This window comes from Canis lupus, assembly GCF_048164855.1.
Source record: "Canis lupus baileyi chromosome 5 unlocalized genomic scaffold, mCanLup2.hap1 SUPER_5_unloc_2, whole genome shotgun sequence".
NCBI classification, from domain to species: Eukaryota; Metazoa; Chordata; class Mammalia; order Carnivora; family Canidae; genus Canis; species Canis lupus.
The window spans coordinates 141006-160434 of NW_027326409.1; the positions used below are offsets into that span (position 1 = coordinate 141006).

Genomic DNA, 19429 nt, shown 5'->3' on the forward strand with positions numbered 1-19429 from the left:
CCTGGATTACATGGGGAATGCCAGACCATAGTAAAGAATTGGGATTTTGTTCTAGTGGTACTGAGAAGCTATTGAAAAATTTTAATGTGAACAGTGATATGATCCCATTTGTGTTTTTGAAGATCACTCTCAGAGGTCTGTAGGGAGAAGGTCAGAAAGGGTGTTGGCAAAAACCCTCTAGGAAGCTGGTGAGCTGTCAAGTGCATGGGAACATGGCAGCCTAAACAGGGCTTCATTACAGATTAAATGCGAGATTAAGAGAAAAGAAAGAATTATGGATTTATTCACAAACTTTTTTTTTACAAGGTTTCTGCTATGAAGAGGGAAATACTATAGTGGTAATAGTTGTTAGGAAGCCCCTCTTTATTTTAAATTTCACCAAACAATTTGGAATCACCCATTAAATGAATAATTAGCAAATATTAGAATATTAGGCTTAATAAGAGGTTGCAGTGCTTTCCCTTGACTAACAAATATGTAATATAAATAGCTGTATATATTTTATAAAATGGAAGTTATAGAATAATCTCTTTAAAATAGCAGCCAAGGGATCCCTGGGTGGCGCAGCGGTTTAGCGCCTGCCTTTGGCCCAGGGCGCGATCCTGGAGACCCGGGATCGAATCCCACGTCTGGCTCCCGGTGCATGGAGCCTGCTTCTCCCTCTGCCTGTGTCTCTCTGCCTCTCTCTCTCTCTGTGACTATCATGAATAAATAAATAAAATCTTTAAAAAAAAAAAATAAAATAAAATAAAATAAAATAGCAGCCAATTACTGAGTGGTCATTGCTGGGTTAGGTGCTTTCTTATTTCATTTGGTCTTTGCAAGAACCCTGTGATGCAGGCAATACTGTCCCCATTTTAAGGATTTGTGAAGCTTTAGTTCAATAGTCTAAGCGATGTGTCCAAAGCCCCATAGATAGAATGCAGGATCAATTGGGATACAATAAATTGCAAGCAATGTAAACAACACAAATAAGCTTGGGTGCCAAAGAAGATACACAGATATTTAACATCTCATGGGCAAGAAAGCAGCGAAGCTGTAGGGGCACCTGGGTAGTACAGCCTGTTGAGCACCCTACTGTTAGTTTTGGCTTGGGTCATGATGTTAGGGTCCTGGGATCCAGGCAGAGTCTGCTTGAGATTCTGTTTCCCTCTCCCTCTGCCCCATCCATTCATGCTCACACGTGTTCTCTCTCTCCCTTCCTCCCTCCCCCATCCCTCTATATAAATAAGTCAAGAAAGAAAGAAAAAGAAAAGCAAGCAAGAAGGTAGCAGACCCAGATCTAAAAAGGTACTGAGACAGGGTCTCACAGGTTTTCTAGTACATTTTTTTCCTCATCTGTCATCTGTATCTGTTCCATGTTATTCTTTCTCCATCAGTTGGCTTTCCTTGTTTTTCTGTGGTTTCCTCCACTGTGTCCCCAAGCTTCACTCTCCAGTCAACCCAGTGAGGCCACATAGTATTCCCACTTTTTAAAAAAGATTTTATTTATTTATTCATGAGAGACACAGAGAAAGGGGCAGAGACATAGGCAGAGGGAGAAGCAGGCTTCCTGTGGGGAGCCCGATGCAGGACTCGATCCTGGGACCCCGGAAGCACGACCTGAGCCAAAGGCAGACACTCAACCACGGAGCCACCCAGGTGCCCCCTATTCACACTCTCAATTCGGAAACTTCAGGGAAGGGGGATCTGACTGGCCCAGTTCAGGAAGAGTATCCACCTTTCATCCAATCAGTATGGACAAGGAAACAGTGTGTCATTTACAGAACTGCTTCCAAGGCTTGCCCTGGGGGTGAGGTACAGGAGCAGGCAAGAGCATCCCTGGTGGGCTGGGCAGATACCGTAAAGGGTGTGCACTAATGTGACAAGCCAGGATTTGGATTTCTGGACCAATAATGGGAGAAAATTTTAGGGCAGTTAACATTTACTCTTTTATTATCATGCTGTTATTGAGGGTGTTTTGGAGTTATATAACTTTAGTTGTGAGGTTATTTTGCAAGTCTTGTAAAGATGTACAGAAGTCATTTTAGGGATCCCTGGGTGGCGCAGAGGTTTAGCGCCTGCCTTTGGCCCAGGGCGTGATACTGGAGACCCGGGATCAAATCCCGTATCGGGCTCCTGGTGCATGGAGCCTGCTTCTCCCTCTGCCTATGTCTCTGCGCCTCTCTCTCTCTCTCTCTCTCTGTGTGACTATCATAAATAAATAAAAATTTTAAAAAAAAGTCATTTTACCCAGTATTTTTTTTTAAAGATTTTATTTATTTATTCATAGAGACACACACACAGAGAAAGGGAGAAGTGGGCTCCATGCAGGGAGCCCGACGTGGGACTCTATCCCAGGTCTCCAGGATCACGCCCCCGGCTGCAGGCGGCGCTAAACCACTGTGCCACTGGGGCTGCCCTTACCCAGTATTTCTAAAAAGAGTTATGCCATGTTTGTTAAAATTATAAATTCTTGCTAACAGCTTTGGCTAGCTCTATTGTTATTATTAAAAACTCATTCATAAAGCAACCTTTGTGAATTAAATGGATGTAAGTTATAAAATGTGGAAAGTAATTATTTGTAATTTTTATTGAGAATATTTTGGACCTACCACTCGTATGGAATAGCATTCTGAAATTTAAACAGTGACTTTTTGCTTTTTTTTTTTTTTTTTGCTTTTTTTTTTTTTTGTCCAATACTTTGTGATTAAATGAGGCCTATTATTATCTGTCATCTTGAAGTGTAAGAAACAACACTCATATGCATTTTGAATCTATGCAGTCTTCATTTTATGAACATATAAGCCTATGAAGTATTCACATGTTGGTTTTGGGACTTTAAACTTGGCAAATTACAGATTCTCATTTTTTTATCTGTCACTGTTGGCTCCAAACAGTAAATTGAAACCACAGGATTTATCTGGCACATACACCAAGCTAATGTTTTTCCCTTGCTTTAAATTAGCTGCTACTTAATGACTAAGAAAGGGTGTATGAGATGGCAAATAGCATAAGAGCAATAACAAACACAAATCACTGCCAACCACACAAAGGCTGCTTGAATTTTGGCTGATTAAAAACCAAAACATGTCTATCATGTTGTATTCAGAAACTTCATAGCAACAGGTGAACACCCTAATCTTTGTTTAGTTTAGAAGAAGCCAATGAAAGGTAAGGACAAAAGGTCATTTCCATCTGAGTTGCATAAGAGGCCTATCAGGTGTGAACCTCCATTCCCTAAACTGGGGGAAGCTGAACCAAAGCCTTAGTATTTGCTTCTCAACATTGTATTTCTAGAGATTGCTACTTACCTATCCTAATAAATTTACTATAGTATCACTGCCAGATAAGAAAAAAGCATTAGGGCTCAGAAGTGTTGGAGTCCATGAAATTTAGACTTGGGGCTGGAGAGTTATTCTTTTTCTTAATGTAATCATGTTACCAAAATTAGGAATATCAGGCTACATTAGAGTTTTTCTGATCACAAATAAAAGAAAATGACAGGACTGGGTAGCTTATGTTGTCTAAACTGTACAGTCCAGGATTCCTCAAAATTACACAGGTTTGGATATCAAGGCATTAGATTGGCATAAGATGCTGTTGGCACATGTTAAAGGATCTTTCGGTCTAGAAAAAGACACTTTTCCTGCCGAGCTGTAGGTCTCTTGGAGCTGTTCAACAGTAGGTGTGCCCTGCAGCCTTTTTGGTGATAAATGATCCGTTTCAAATAAATGAAGTGGCAGCCAACTCTGCAGAAAGAATCACTTTCTAAAACAGAGAGACAGTTTGGGAGGGTCAGAAATACACAAACAGCATGGTAAAATAAAGTATATGCTGCTCTTTTTAATGGAAAAGATTGTTACTGGTTACATTTGCCAAATTCAATCAGTATGCCAAAAAGTCGAGGAATCTGGCAGGGACTGTGCAGAGCAGTTCCATCTTTCATCTATATTTCTTCTCTGTATTTATCTAGCTTCAGAAAATGCCAGGAATGTCTTTTCCTTCCGACTTGGCCCTTTTGCTAAACCACAGAAATACACCAGGCGGCTTCTCGTAATTGTTTGGTTACTTATAGTACAGTCAGTCTTTAAACTTGTGAAAAATATATTCTTTCCATTGGAAATTTATGAAAAGCACCAACAACTGTTTGTTTTCATTTTCTGAAATTTACCCCAGGAACAAAAAAAAAATCAGTTTTATTAATTGGCAGCTACTTGATTCAATACACAGAGGCAGGAGGCCAGCTCATTATTTTTGGCCTTCAGCTGACCCAAAATGGTTTTCTCGTATAAGAAGCTATTCACAGATGCTAGACATAAGAATTAATAATAATAATAATGGCATTTCAGACTTCATGAATAAGTAGTTTTTGGCACTCAGAAAATATCTTCTGTTTTTCACTTGAAAACAGCAATCCTGTTATATACGAAAAGTAAACAGTGCTTGAATTAGCACGTTGGAGTCTTTAATGTACCAAAAATATGCATGCATTAACATTCCCTTCTAAGGCTCCTTTTTTTTTTCACTTCCTTCAGGATCAATCAGTTTTTGTTAAGAAAAAAAATACAAAACTCTTGGGTTCTTAGGAGCTGTGTTCTCTGTATTTTCCAACCTATTGCCATGGTGTAAGATGTCTCTTTGAAATGTCTTTGGACACAAATTTAAAAGTACAGGTGCTAAACAAAAGTTACATTTTTAAAATCAAATTAATTATAGCTTTTTCAGATCGAAATCAGAGCAACTATGCCTGTGGTTCAGGAGTGATCAAACATAATGGCTTATCCTTATGGTTAACAAGTTAGGATTTGTTTATAATATCCTAGTTTGCAATATGCTTTTGGGAAAAAGCACTTCATTCTCTAGGTCTTTAGTTATCCATGAGTAAAAGTAAGAAAAATATTTCTAAAGTTGAAGCTATTATTCTTTATAACCCAAGTTTTAAGTTTGAATCCCCAAGGAGGAAAAAAATTAGAAAAGCACCCCTCTTTTCCATGTACAGCAGTGAAAACTGACATGCTGTTTGGGGGGGTCTCTTTATGACATGGGGCTTAGTATTTTTACCTCTGCTTATGGTAAGAAGTAACTTAAAATATGCACACTAGTGCAAATATTGATACTTTCTCTAGGTCATGCTTTTCTGATTGGGGGAGATCTGATCACATTTCTGTGAAAATAAATTCCAAAAGGTATTTTTTTTCCTCAGATGGTCACTTGCCAGTGAAACTACTTATAAGAATGTTGACTGGATGATTTTACTCCACCTTGCATGCAGAAAAGTAAAAATGAAAATCTCTTTGAAAATTGTCATCTTTGCCAAAGAGAAGTAGAAACACATCTAAGATGTGTTGCATGATCAGCTAGGGACAGGTCTGCTGGCACAATGCTGCATGGTCAGAGGGCTGCACAGATGGAAATGCAGCATGCTTACTGAGACGTGGAGAGGAAGCAAAGATGCTGCTTTACTTTATGGTGAAACCGTGTGTCAACAACAAATTATCATATGTCCGGATATATATCTGGATGAATATACCTTTCTTGCACCAAAATGTGCCCTCCATTTTGTTTGCACAAGTCCCAGAAATTCTCATAGTGGGGGAGTTTGGGTCTGGAAGTTGAGTGTTCAAGATCTGGACTTAGGTAACATTCAGTCCAGCTCTCTTGTCAAAACTAGGGCAAGTCCCCCCTCATACATATCTGTTAGTGGAGTTGTATTATTCAAATTACATAAAAAATTATTACAACGTAAGAAGATAACTCAAAACTTTGCAAAATGTCAGCAAAGATATATGGATGGCAAACAAGCACATGAAAAGATGCTCAAAATCATCATCACTAATCATCACAGAAATGAAAACCAAAACTTCTTGAGAAACAGGCACACGCTCCTGGAATGGCGCAAATTCAAAAGCCTGACAATACAAAGTGATGACAAGCATGTGGAGAAACCAGCACCCTTATATACTGCTCACACACTGGGAATGCAACAGGATACAGCCACCTTGGAAAACAGCTTGCTGGTTTCTTACAAAATTAAACATGCACCTACCATATGGCCCAGCCTCTCTGCCCCGAGCTATCCACCCAAGAGAAATGAAAACGTGCACACAGAAACCTCTCTGTGAATAGTTATAGCGGCATTCTTCTTAATCACCAAAACACAGAAACAATCAAAATGTCCTTCAACAGGTGAATGGCTGAATGACAGGTACATCCATACAATGGAATATACTACCCAGCAATGAGAAGGAACAAGCCGTGACATATGCAACAATATGGACTGATCTCAAAAACCCTGTGTTGAGAGAAGCCCCATTTCTAGTTTTGAGGCTTAGCTGTGATTCACTTAACTCTCCTGGTTAGGTTTGACTTTTATTAAATCAGTCCTCTGTGCTTCAGCTCCATTTTAAGTTTTAGCTCTGGCAACTCAATTAAATTAATAATTGATGATTAACCAGAAATTAACTATTAATCAGTTGATAACACTTATTAGTAATTAAATGGACACCACCGCCATGACTTCTCTGTATTTTTCATTCATTGATTGCTATCCTAAAAGAAATGATGTCCTATCATAGAAAGAATGATTTGATAATGAAGCCTTAAGACAAGAATCCAGGCAGCCTATAGGCACTAAAGCTGCCAAAAGCCATTTTTTAAGAATAAGAGCATCAGAATTTTCTGATGTACTTTTTATAGGATATAGCCAGTGATTTGCATGCAAATTTAGGTAGGTTTTGAAAAAATCATATTTTTTTATTTTTAAAGATTTATTTATTCATGAGAGAGAGAGAGAGAGAGAGGCAGAGACGCAGAGGCAGAGGGAGAAGCAGGCTCCCCGCAGAGCCAGGAGCCTGATGCAGGACTCAACCCCAGGACCTTGGGATCACAACCTGAGCCAAAGGCAGACATTTAACTGAGCCACCCAGGTGCCCCGAAAAGATCATTTTAGTTGATAGCCATATATAATATATATAAGTATAATTTTTTTATATAAGTATAATTTAAACAGATGTCCCAAAGCCAGTCCATTGATTGAATTTAGAAAATTAAATATCAGGAAGAAACTTACTAATTAAATAAATAACACAGCAGTAAAATTTTTGGGGTTTGGTGCCATCAGAACTGGGTTTGAATTCTGCCTATGGGTGCAGCTGCCAAGTCACCCTGCTTTCCCAGGCTCCATGGTTCTAAAAGGATGATAATATGTACCTCAAATAGTTACTGAGAGGATGAAAATGACATATATAATATATACATCTTTCTATATAACATGACATGTATATACACACACACACACACACACACACACACACACTTACATATATATAAAGAGCCTGCCTCGCAGCGGGTGCATCAGAATGGCTGCTGCTATCCTTAAAAGAGTGGCATCTTGCCAAGTTGAGCTGTGGTGTGGGGCAGGTGGCTTTCTAACAGGCTTCTCCCTGGATTCAAGTCCAGTTCCTGTATACCGAACAAATCAGACAGCAGCAAAGTCCTTGACCTCGATGTTCCCAGTGTAGACAGAATTTGGCGTGCTGGCCTGAAAAATGCTGTGTGGACAGCCCTGTATCCATGGTGGGATCTGACCACAAATACAGCTCCCCAGAGAGGCTGCAGGCAGTACTGTGCCCCCCTAGAGGGTAGCTCTAGCTTAGCTCTTTCCTGTAGCTTGACCACAATGCAGAGGCCACACTTGTATCTACAGGTAGGAATGTGCTGCCGTGGCCACCTCCGCACCTTAGGTTGTGTGTTTTGTTGGGACCTCTGTGACTGGGTGTAACCTCAGAGTACGCCCTACGGTCACTGACAGTATAAAGCCAAATAACACAGGATATTTCAGGTTTCTGTCTAACTACACACAACTATCTGTTAAAAGTCCTCAAGCCATTTCTTCAGAGACCATATGACTCAGATATGTGTCCCCCGAATGTGTGTTTGGGTTTTTGGTGAAGAAGGTGATGTGACAATTCAATGGGAGAATCAGTAGAAAACCTTGGCTTGTGGCTGCCCTGATCAATCAAGGCTTTTGCAAAAGCCTCTTCTGTGAGCAAATACCATACTCCTAAATCCACCACTGCCTTTAAGACACTAACATGGTTTCCTTTGCTCTGAATGAGGCCTCATGTGATGGACTCTTGCCTGCCTCTCTACCATCACACCCGCCTTCTTTCCTCACTGCCCTTGTGGCATGGACTGCTGAGTGTCCACCCACATCCCTCCTCCACTCTTTGATGCTAATTTTAGCACAGCAAATGGCTTCCAGCCACAGGATACATCTCTCAGCCTCCCCTGAATCTTGCTATGACCCTGTGAATGAGAAGTGAGAAGTGATGCACGCTACTTGTGTTTCTCGCCCTACATCAAGGCTCACATGTGTATCCCAGGTCACATCCCTCTCCCTACTCCTGAAGGCTAAAGAATAGAGACCACTGGGTGGCTTTGGACTCTAGCCAACCCACTGACAGTGGTAGAGCCACGTTACTGCCCCTGGACCACTTGCTCAGTGTCACATGAGAGGAAACAAACTTCTAGGTTGTTTAAACCACTAAGTTTGGGAGTCTGTATGTGAAAATAGTTTATCCTGGACTCAACATACTCAGGGGCACCTGGGTGGCTCAGTAGGTTAAGCATCTGTCTTCAGCTCAGGTCATGATCCCAGGGTCTAGGGTTCGAGCCCCATGTCTGGCTTCCTGCTCAGGGGAACTGCTTCTCCCTCTCCACCCTGCTCTCTTACTATCTCTCTCTCTCAAAAAAAATAAAATACTTTTTAAAAAGTTAACCTACTCATAGGAGTTGATTTGGCAAGCATTTGGTACCTTTGTATGAAAAGACAGACACATGGTCTTGGATGGGAGACAGCTACTTGCCACGATGTACAAATGGAGAGCAGAGCAGGGGCTGACTGCTACTCATCTCTTCTGTTGGTGCCTCTGGGCTCCGCACAAACCCAAATCTCTAGTAGGTGGCCCCACCATTCTTCCTGTGTCTGGAATGTTCTCCAAATGCCCATACCACACTTTGCACTGCTCACATCCATCCTTTGGGCTTTGGATTCACTCTTGCTCCTCCGGGGAGTCTGTATTTACTGCCTGCCTACATATGTGCTCTCCTAGCACTGCCTCCTCTTCTCTGTTGTATGGACATCACTGTTTGTCTCGGGAGACTATAAGATTCCTGAAGGCAGAAGCCAGGCCTGTGTCATGCACTTCTGCATTGCCAGGCACAGTTCATGCCATGGTGCAGAACGTAGTGAATATCTGCTGAATGAAGCAATGAACTTCTCCCCATTTTTAGTACTGCCACATAACCACAATTAGGATCGAAATACTAATATTTCGAAATGCTCTGCAAATGTGAAGGCAAACAAAAGCAGCATTTGAGGAGGGTACATATTTATGATCTTTTTCTTCTGCATAGCCACAGAAGCCCAGTGCTTAAATTGTTTATTTTTGTTTTTAAACAATACAGAAAGGGGTTGGGATCCTATAATGCATTTGACTTTTCAACTCTATATTTTCCCTCTGCTAGAGAAGTTTAATTTTTCTCTGTGAATTTTTTTTTTTTTTTTTTTTTTTTTTTAGTTTGTACCCTGGAAAAGTAAGGTGATAAATACAGGCAATCATTGCAAAGTATGACTATTGCCGGGCGCTAATGTTTTCAAATTGCTGATGATTTTTAGGGACACCACAAACTGGCCGCACTGTCAGTAGCATTTGGCAGTCATAACTGGCAGCAGGAAATCAGACTGTAAATTTAGAAAGCATTGTACCATATTTGGGAATGCACCTCAAAGTCACCTCCAAATATGTCATGGTCATGTAGCTGGGGTTCAGAGTGAAGTTAACTATCCCTTATTATGTATTTTTGTGGTATGTGAAAAACTTCAAAAAGCATGGCTGGGAAAAAGAGAAAGCCAGTTTGTTGCATCAAGGTAAAAATTTCAAAGCTTTTAACTTTAAAAATTACCACTACCAAGTTAGGAAAGCCATTTAGCACTGATACTTTCTTCATAAACACTTGACTTTACTGAAATAATTTTAAAATTATTTCTGCTACTTATAATTTTAATGCTCATTAAGATCATTTTCATAGTAATGGCTTATGTCAGAGTAAGCTGATAGGCTGAAAAGAGATACTTAGTTTTTTTTTTAAATTTTTTTTTATTTATTCATGATAGTCACACAGAGAGAGAAAGAGAGAGAGAGGCAGAGACACAGGCAGAGGGAGAAGCAGGCTCCATGTACCGGGAGCCCGACGTGGGATTCGATCCCGGGTCTCCAGGATCGCGCCCTGGGCCAAAGGCAGGCGCCAAACCGCTGCGCCACCCAGGGATCCCCTTAGTTTTAATACATGAGAACTTTAACATACCATAGGATCATGGAGAGGATAAGATTCTAATTGTGAATGTCTCCTCTTGAAATGCAACATTAAGTAAATCCTTTTACTCTGTGTTAAGGCATAACACTTGAGGAGAAAAAATAGCTTTGCCGATTACGTGTATTATGGTAATTCATCCAATGTGCTTAGGGCTCCTCTAGTGCCCCAAAGGAGGAAACCAGTTGTCATGTAAGTTTCTAGGACATTTGTGACAAAGTTCTGCACCAAAGCAATTCAAAATAAGTAAGCTTTGCTATGGTCAGGAAACCTGACAGGGACACAAGGACAAGAGAACAGATAGAGGGGGCAGCCATTCCTGGGCAGCCTTCTTGAAGGGTCAGTCCTAGGAATAATCTCACTGAACAGTTTAGAAAAAAACATACACAATGAAATCCAGTCTGTGAACACAAGTAAGCTATGAGGAATATTAAGCAGAGAGATCCAGTGTCATTGTGCCCAGACAAAAGAGTAGCTGGTTAAGTTTTATTTTGGACCAGAAAAAAAAAATTCAAGCACTTTTGAAAAGGAATATGAGTTGAAATGAAAAAAAAAAAAAAAAGGATCAGAAGGGCATTTTTAAAATCTCAGTTTTGTTTGTTGCTGGAGCTGAAATATGCAGAGCACCTTTTTTTTCCCATTTAAGTCCAATTTAGTTAACATACAGCATATAACTAGTTTCAGAGGTAGAATTTAGTGATTCACCATTGCATGTAACACCCAGTGCTCATTACATCAAATGCCCTCCTTAATGCCCATCACCTAGTTACCTCATACCTCCACTCAATATGCAGAGCATCTTAACCTCAAAGTAATGTTGATTGTGTTAGCCCCTGAAGACACAGAGATGAAAGTAAGGGGTTCAGCCTTCAGGAGAAGCTGTGAGTGTGTTTGACTGCAAACCAGTATGGTGTAGGAGCAATGGTCCACCACTGGTGGAGGTGGGCATCTAAAAGGTCAACCACAGCTAGATCCTGGCCCCACAGATTACACATAGCAAACAAGGGAGCCACATGCTCCTATAAGACCCACAGGAGAGTTTTCAGGAACAGAGAGGCCCCATTGAATGAAAGAATTGCTGATGGAGGCAGTTGACTATGACTACAGATTTCAAGATCAGGTGCAGGCATGATGGCCCATGGACCAGGGAAAACTAGACACACCTCAGGAAGTGCTAGCCCCGGGAGTCCAGGTCCAGAAATCAGGCCAGACCACCTCCCTCTCCATGGGTACTTACACCAAGGGATGCAGTGTGTATATATGGGTAAGAGCATGGGATCTGGAGCCTGTGTTCAAATCCTGGCTTTCCCAAACATTGCAACTTTGGGCAAGTGACTTAATCTCTCTATGCTTTAGTTTCCTCATCTGTAACACTAGACTATTAATGATAGTATTTAACTTTGGGTTTGTTGAGAGCATTAAATGAATTGACATATATAAGGCCCTTTGAATAGTACCTGATACCTGGCAGGCATTAATTGTTTGTTGAAATCTTAGCTATTGCTATTATTAGTTCCATCCTTCCCAAGGGATACCTATCCTCCCTGCCTCTCCTGGATCTTTAATGGTGGAATGAGTGGAGGAATGTCATTTCTGGTAAAGACTGGGTGATGATGATCTGAGAAAGCTTGCCTGAGCTTTCACTTATATCTGGCCTGGGCTTTGCTTTGTAAAGGGAGAGATCTTCCCCACCACCCATTCCCTGAGTCACTGGGCACAACAACCAGAAAGCTGGGAAGTCATTTATTCTCTGTCTCCTGGGTTCCCCTCCACAAGGCAGAGAGAGGGCTATTACCCTGGGCCACTGGCTGCCATATGCCTTGCTTCTCACCCTGTACACTTCTTGAGAGCTAGACTGTGCCTTTCCTATAGTGCCTTTCACATCACATCCCATCACAGGTGATCAGCAACATTTTCTTGATTGACACAGGAAACAAAGAACTGCCCCACCTGCTTATCATACCCAAAAAGATGTAATAGAGAAAAAATTTACTTAAAAGTAAAATCTTCGGATCCCTGGGTGGCGCAGCGGTTTGGCGCCTACCTTTGGCCCAGGGCGCGATCCTGGAGACCCGGGATCGAATCCCATATCGGGCTCCCGGTGCATGGAGCCTGCTTCTCCCTCTGCCTGTGTCTCTGCCTCTCTCTCTCTCTCTGTAACTATCATAAATAAATAAAAAAAATTAAAAAAAAAAACGTAAAATCTTCCCAGAAATGTAAGATGTGTATTGAAGAAGCTAGATTAACATAAAATTAGTATTGATACAAATAAGCTACTTTAGTAACCCAGATCCAAGTAGATTTTAAAGTAAGATTGAAGGAATGACTTTATGAAAATGTCTGATCAGAATCTCTGGACTGGTCCTGGAATCAGCTTAGGGATGTGACCCATTCCAGTTCTCTCAGGATACAGAGACAGGGTGAATAAATAAAAAAAATCTTTTAAAAAATGTAACACTTTGGTATATAATTGAAATTCTGTAGACTAAGTATTTGGCTTAAAAAATATCTTCTCTAAAATTTGTAAACAAAAATTTTCAAATCTGGGAACAGTAAACAAGGCTATCACTCGTGTAAAACTCAATAGCAATGTGTTTGAACTGTGTTCTACCAAATGTCTAGCTAAGACTATCGGAATAGAGGGACTGAGTTTCTGGGATTGTGGTGCAAGTAGTGGTTTGGGATAGTTGTTGAAAGGGTACAAGTGTAGATTGGGCAGATCTGTGTGGAATGAACAAATGATGAACAAGCTTACATCACCAGTTGAGGAGTGAGAAGCAAGGAGAGGTGTTTTGCAGTGAGAAAGAAATTCTAGAAAATGAGCATGGAGACCAAAGTTTGGCCCTCTTTCTATGGTGAAGATGAGTGGTTTTTTTGCATATCATAGAATCAAAGAAGGTACCAGAGAGTCACTATGAAAAACAAGAAGAAATAGGCAGAGTTCTAGGAACCCAAGCCCTACTTTTTCTTCAGATGTTCCATTTTGTCTTACATATGATATTTATGTATATATGAATTTCATGGGATAGTTAAGATTCAGTTTGAGGGCAGGAGAGGAAAAGATTTCCACTGCTTAAAAAAATTTTTTTTAAAATCACTGGCCTAAATACCATGCTTAGGGCCAGCCCTGAAGTTCTAAACAGCTAACCTAGCAAAAACCATGCAAGGTGGGCTCTGAAATGAACACAGTCTTTGTGTTCATTAATTAATAAAATTAATTCAGTTTCTTTCACTGAAATTTTAAATTCTTACACAGATGACACTAAGAAGTATCCTTTTAAATAATTTTAGCAAAAAAGAGAAGACTAAAATTAATATTTAGGCATATATTAAAAACTTCAAGGATTATCAGGAGTTTTTGTCAGAGTTGTTGGAAACATTACTTTGCAAAATTAATGGTCATATTTTTGGTTGCCATTTTTACAAATCTTAAACATTCGGTGGGTTTTAAAAGAGAAATTAAGTAAGCACAATCACATTTGACTTATTCCTTCCCACAAATTGTATCACAAAAGGAAAACATTTCCCAAATGGGTAGCAAGTGATGAGACAGACTTCTAAGGCACACTTGATACCAGTAGGGTGCAAGGAAAGGAAGACCAGAAGAGGCCTTGAGAATGAGGTTAAGTCAACTGGAGTTTAAGAAAAGCAACCATTGGGCAAAAAGAATCTTTCATTTAAGGTTATTTCCCAAGAAATTAGTCATTTATTTTCATCCTTATGAGCTTAGTTCCAATTTAGTAGGAGCAGGGAAAGCTATTTCTTTGACAATGAAGAAGAAAAAATGTGGCTCTTCTCTCCAGCCTTGTGCTTTATTTTTTTTTTCCATATTAAGCTGCTCTTAAAGCTGAAAAGAAATCAAAATGAAATTGGGAAAGTGGTTTCACTAAAGGATTTTTTTTTTCCTTTTCAATTCTTCAGCTTCAACTTTTCTGGATATCTTTCCATTTTTGCTCCCATGCAGGACGAATTCTATATCTAGTAAGGTATTTTAAATATTAACATGTCTTTGGTTTTGAATTCCTTCTAATAATGTGCCAGTTTTTGGAGATAAATATAAATGCAAACAATATAACATTAATAATTCAGACTGATTCTAGTATTGAGGAGTATTGTGGAAATCATTATCCCTTTTAATATATCCATTTTGAGATAATGCTTGGCCTTATTTTTATAGTAAACAATTTTAAATTTTTTCTTAGCTTGGCAAGATATAATTTTATAGTTTGACATCAGACTTTATAAATTCTTAGCATTTGCTAGAGCAAAGTAAACCAAACCAAAATCTTTCCAATGATAATTTCTTAAGGTAATTAAGCTAAATACCTTCTTATAAATGGCGCTTATCTTTTATTGTTTTAAAATACTTCCATGTGAAATTATCAATTATAGACCTACGTCTGTATTTAGTAGGGATATTACTCACATGAACTTGCATTCAAGATTAAAAAGAAAATTGAGTTACAGGCAGAAAATAATTTGACTTTCTGTCCTACACCTACAAACTTATCCTTAACTACATTCAGTCTATACACCTCTCTTGTCTTTGCGTGTTCCTTCTCCTGGCTATACTCCACTATACTCATGATCTCATTTTATCTCCAAAAGCTGGAGATTTTGACATTGGCTATTCCCTCTAACTTCTGCATATTTAATCTTAATATCTCATTGCCTACTTACTCATTTCATATTGCACCATCAGTTGATCACATCCACTATGGAATCCACCATATCAGAGGAGTTTCATTCTCTAGAGATCCTCATTTCTCCAGCTGTCCTTGATTCTTCAGCCAATTCCATTGGCTTTTACCTTCAAAAATTCTGAGATTGCTTTATTGGTAATCTCTAGAATTTTCAAGTATCCAAATCCAAGGTATTCTTTTCAGTCCTCAAATTACTTAATCTCCCTAAGTCTCATTATAATATTGATCCCACCATCTTCTTAAAGTGCCACCTTTCCTTAGCTCCTGTGATTCCATAGTCTCCTGGTCCTCCTTTCACCTCTTTGTTGACTCTTCATCTCCTTTGCGGGTCTCACTTCTTTCTGGCTAATCCACTTGTTATGACTTTTTAAATAATATAAGTAATGTATGTTCACTGATAACAAATTAGAAACTAAAGATGAAAAAAAAGATAAAAAATATTAACTGAAGCCTGCTGAAGAAGACCTCTGTGAATTTTTTTTTGAGGAACTTTGGCTTTGAACATCTTGAAAGATACAGAGATGTGATATATGTGTATATGTGATATCACACACATATTTACATAGCTTTATGAAGCCTATGTATCTTTATGAAGCCTTAACAACAGCTTTGAAAGCCATGGTCCATGAATTATGAGACTGGGTGACATTTCTCTTAGAGGGTATATAGAGAAAAGAAAAAATGAGAGGGTTGATATGATATCCTGAGTCATACCACGAAGGCAAAGAAAGAGGATTATGCACACACACACACACACACACACACAAGCAGAGTATTAAAGAGAAAAAATCAAAACAAATAAGGAAAGTGCTATTTTAGGAAAGTCAAGAAGAGAGATTATTTTGAGAACAAGGACATAACCAGTGGGACCAACTGAAAAGTGAAGAAAGACAAGAACAAAAAGCACATACTAGATTCATAGCAAAGCAATTTCTAATAACCTCAGAAAAGAGATGAGGAAATGAAGACAGCTAGTGAGGCCACTCTGGAAAGTTTGGCAGAGAAGAAGAGGGAACAAGAATGGTAGCTGAAAGGGGAGGTAAAGGCAGATTGGGTGGTTTTTTCTTTGTTTATTTTGTGTCCTGAGACAGTAGAAACTTGAGTGTGCTTATGTGCTCATTGGCAAGTGCAGGAAGAGAGGGGAGCCAGTGAAGGTATCGGACTGAGAATGATATGGAGCAAGCTCCTAGAGGAATGGAGAGGTAGGGGAACACAGAGCTTGAGGGCATGGAGATGAGTTTAGCCTGGAGGAGAGACACCTCTTGTGTATGACAGATGGCAAGGGGGAAAGGATGGGCACAATTGCAGTGGTAATCTATGCACGAGATGACAGGGAGCTGGGCAATTTCCCTTTTTGTGATTTCTATTTTCCCCATCAAGTAGGAGGCAAAGGCACAGGCTGAGAGCAAGGGAACTGAAGTAGTGAGTTGGGTAATTTGAGGAGAATAGAGAAAGTTTTAAATAGCTGCTGCAGAGAAAAAAAGCTGATGAGAAAGGATACCTTTGTGGATTGCCAGAATTGAGAGCCAGTTGAGATAAGAGACCATGAACATGTGTGCATTATCCAGAAGCTTAGTTGGGATCTGGGATTTCAATTTGTAATATCAGTATGTTAGGAGAATAGTAGAGAAAAGAGAGCTAAACTTAGTGATGGAAAAGCAGCTGACATGGTGAAGCCCAGAAGGTAGGTAAGAGCAGGAAGACTGTGAATATACAAGTGTCTCCTGTGTTTTCAGTCCCGTTCTGTCTCTACCAGAACCTGGAGCTTCTGCTAGAGGGCAATTAGAGGCAGATATGGAACAGTTACTGGATTAGTAAGGCCCAAGTATGACCATGAGAATAGCTGACGAGTTTTATGGAGTAGGGGTAAAAATCAATGGAACTGAGAAGGTCAAATTCTGAGGCTATGGGTGACATTATTGTTTGGGTCAAAGTGTTTATTTTTTTTATTTTGAGATGAGATGTCATCTTAAGTCACAATTTTATTCATGTTACCAAAAAACAAAAACAAAAACAAAACACCAAAACAAACAAAACCCATAGTCAGTAGTTCAGATGTTAGCTAAGGCTGCCATTCCCATGATCATGTAGGAAATATTGGCTCAAGCTTCCCTCTGCTTTCCATGCCCTAGACAATGTCTAATTTAGAGGGAATTCTGTGTATTACCCAGAGTCTGATTATTTCATTCAGGTTATGGATTGTTTCATTCTTATAAGCATTTTGTACCCAGAGCTGACATAGATTTCAAATTTCACCCTTTTATCTTGTTCTCCCCACTAACTTCTACCTTGATGAGAATAATAAACAAAAACATTCTTATAAAGTCATTGTATACAAAGCAAAAAAATTTAATTAAAAAAATCAAAGATTTGTAGTGATGGAAGGAAATATACATTGTAGCAATGCCAACAACTTCAAGACAGGTATTACATTTGGCAGCTGGTAAAAAACCCATGGCCGTTTCTGAACTAGGCTTTCATTCTCCCAGTGGATCACTTTACTGTCTCTTCCCTTCTCTGCCTTTTCTTCTTAAAAAGAAGAACAGATTCTCACAAATTGCTGATCTGAGTGATTCAGTTTTCTCTAGGCTATACCTTTCAAAGTTAGCTCCAGATCTTCTTGCATATCAAAAATTTGGCCTCATCCTTAAATCCAAGAAAGATGATAGTGGCTCAGATCACCGCAGCAGAGGTAAAGAGGTCAGATTCTGGGTACATTTTGAGGGTAAAACAGGATCGGTTCATGGCTTGGATAAAGGCAGTGAGAGAAAGCAAGAAGTCAGGGATACTCCAAAGTTTTTGGCCCAAGCAGCTAGAGAGATGAGTTGACATGAACTGAGGTGTGGAGGCCATAGGGAAATAGGTTTTGAAAGGGTCAGGGATTGAGCTCTGTTCATCCTCTGTGAAACTCAGTGTATTTTCTTTCCAAGTGCAGATGTCAAACAGGCAATTGAATGGTCTGAGCTGGAGACTTATATATACATATATTTGATAAATAAATAAATAAATAAATAAATAAATAAATAAATAAATAAAAAAATATATATATATATATACAGCCTCTCTCAGAAAAATATTTCTAAATACTCTCTCAAAAACTGTTCTAACAATAGAACACAGGCAACCACATAGACTTTCAGTCTCTTCTCAATGGGAGATAACTCACGTTAAATGCAGGCATTGTATTAAGAGTTGATATCCAGGACATTTTTCCTGGAGTCTGAAGAAAACCTATAGCTTGTTCCAAGCATATTAAACTCTTGAATATACTTTTGCTTCCTTCTGAAATCTAACATTACGTTCAAGTGACTAAAAAAAAGACGGAGAATTGGAGAGGAGAAAATAACAAAATTTTGTAAATTCAAATTCAGTGGAAGAGTGACAACTGCCTGGCAGACCTCAGGAATCAGAATGTAAAGTCAACAGTGGGAGAAACTCAGAAAAAACCCAGCTTACAATGTGGAAGCCTCAAAATATTAAGAACTGGTAGCCCTAAGTGCCTCTGGAATTGGTCTGTAGGGTTCAGGATGGAGGCTATAATAAGGGAAACTGAGTAAAAGCTAGAGCCCCTTCCCTAACTCCACTCAGTAAGTCACTGCCCTTTCCCAACACAGCAGCTGCCCAAATAAAACAGTCTCTGGACTGGAGGACAGCAGCCCCTGTGAAGTAAAGATATTCTACTGAAGATGGAGATTAAGTGACCATATAAACACTGAAGCTAAATGGATGATCTGCCCTTCTCAGTCCCAAATTCCTACAAGTGAGTCCCTTCCTCTACAGGTTGGAGTTTGAAAAGCTCTTCCTTGGAGAATCTGACTAGCTCAACACAGAAGATTTCAAGATACTGACCTGGGGAAGACCCCAGCCAGCCTTTCCAGGGCCTCTGGTGGCTGTGGGAAACTGTTGTATGTGAATTAGAAAAAGATGTTCCCTCTGAGAAGATGTAGCTTTGTTGGTCCGCCACTTAAAAAGGAGATAACACGTTTGAGGGAAGAAAAAGGCATCCCTTCTTCCTTGACCAGTGAAATAGTGAGAAAATGAGAGCTGCTTTTCAGGCCCCTTTAATCCGGTGTTTTCATTGAGAGCACAATCCTGAGTGGCCTGAGACCACTCAGATTATCCTACAGTAAAACACAGCCAACAAGCCCCATTTATGTGCTCAAATTCTCTATTCACCCAACAAGTAACATCTGAAGAATGTTTTGAATATAGAAGACAAAAACTGAAACAAATGGAAACAAATCAGTGCTTGGAAGAAACATAGTGTAGCAGAGAGAATGAAAAAAGTGAACATCCTCAGAGAGATAGATAGATAGAAAGAAAGAAAAAAAAAGAAAGAAAGAAAGAAAAAGAAAGAAAAAAAGAAAAAG

General features: G+C 39.5%; 1 protein-coding gene and 1 long non-coding RNA gene across 6 annotated transcripts in view; one reads left to right on the top strand and one right to left on the bottom strand.

Annotated features, from left to right (window-relative positions):
* Nucleotides 1–19429, top strand: part of LOC140629403 (outer dynein arm-docking complex subunit 2-like) — a 200155-nt gene that overhangs the window by 120967 nt on the left and 59759 nt on the right. Inside the window, exon 13 of one of the 5 annotated variants that reach the window (XM_072818854.1) lies at nucleotides 14278–14342. The exons of the other annotated variants lie outside the window; for them this stretch is intronic. Coding sequence (XP_072674955.1) covers nucleotides 14278–14342 — 65 coding nt within the window. The remainder of the gene's footprint in view (nucleotides 1–14277; nucleotides 14343–19429) is intronic. 5 annotated transcript variants of the gene reach the window in all.
* LOC140629406 (uncharacterized) overlaps nucleotides 1–19429 on the bottom strand; it is a 186646-nt gene that overhangs the window by 88256 nt on the left and 78961 nt on the right. The gene's annotated exons all lie outside the window — the stretch shown is intronic.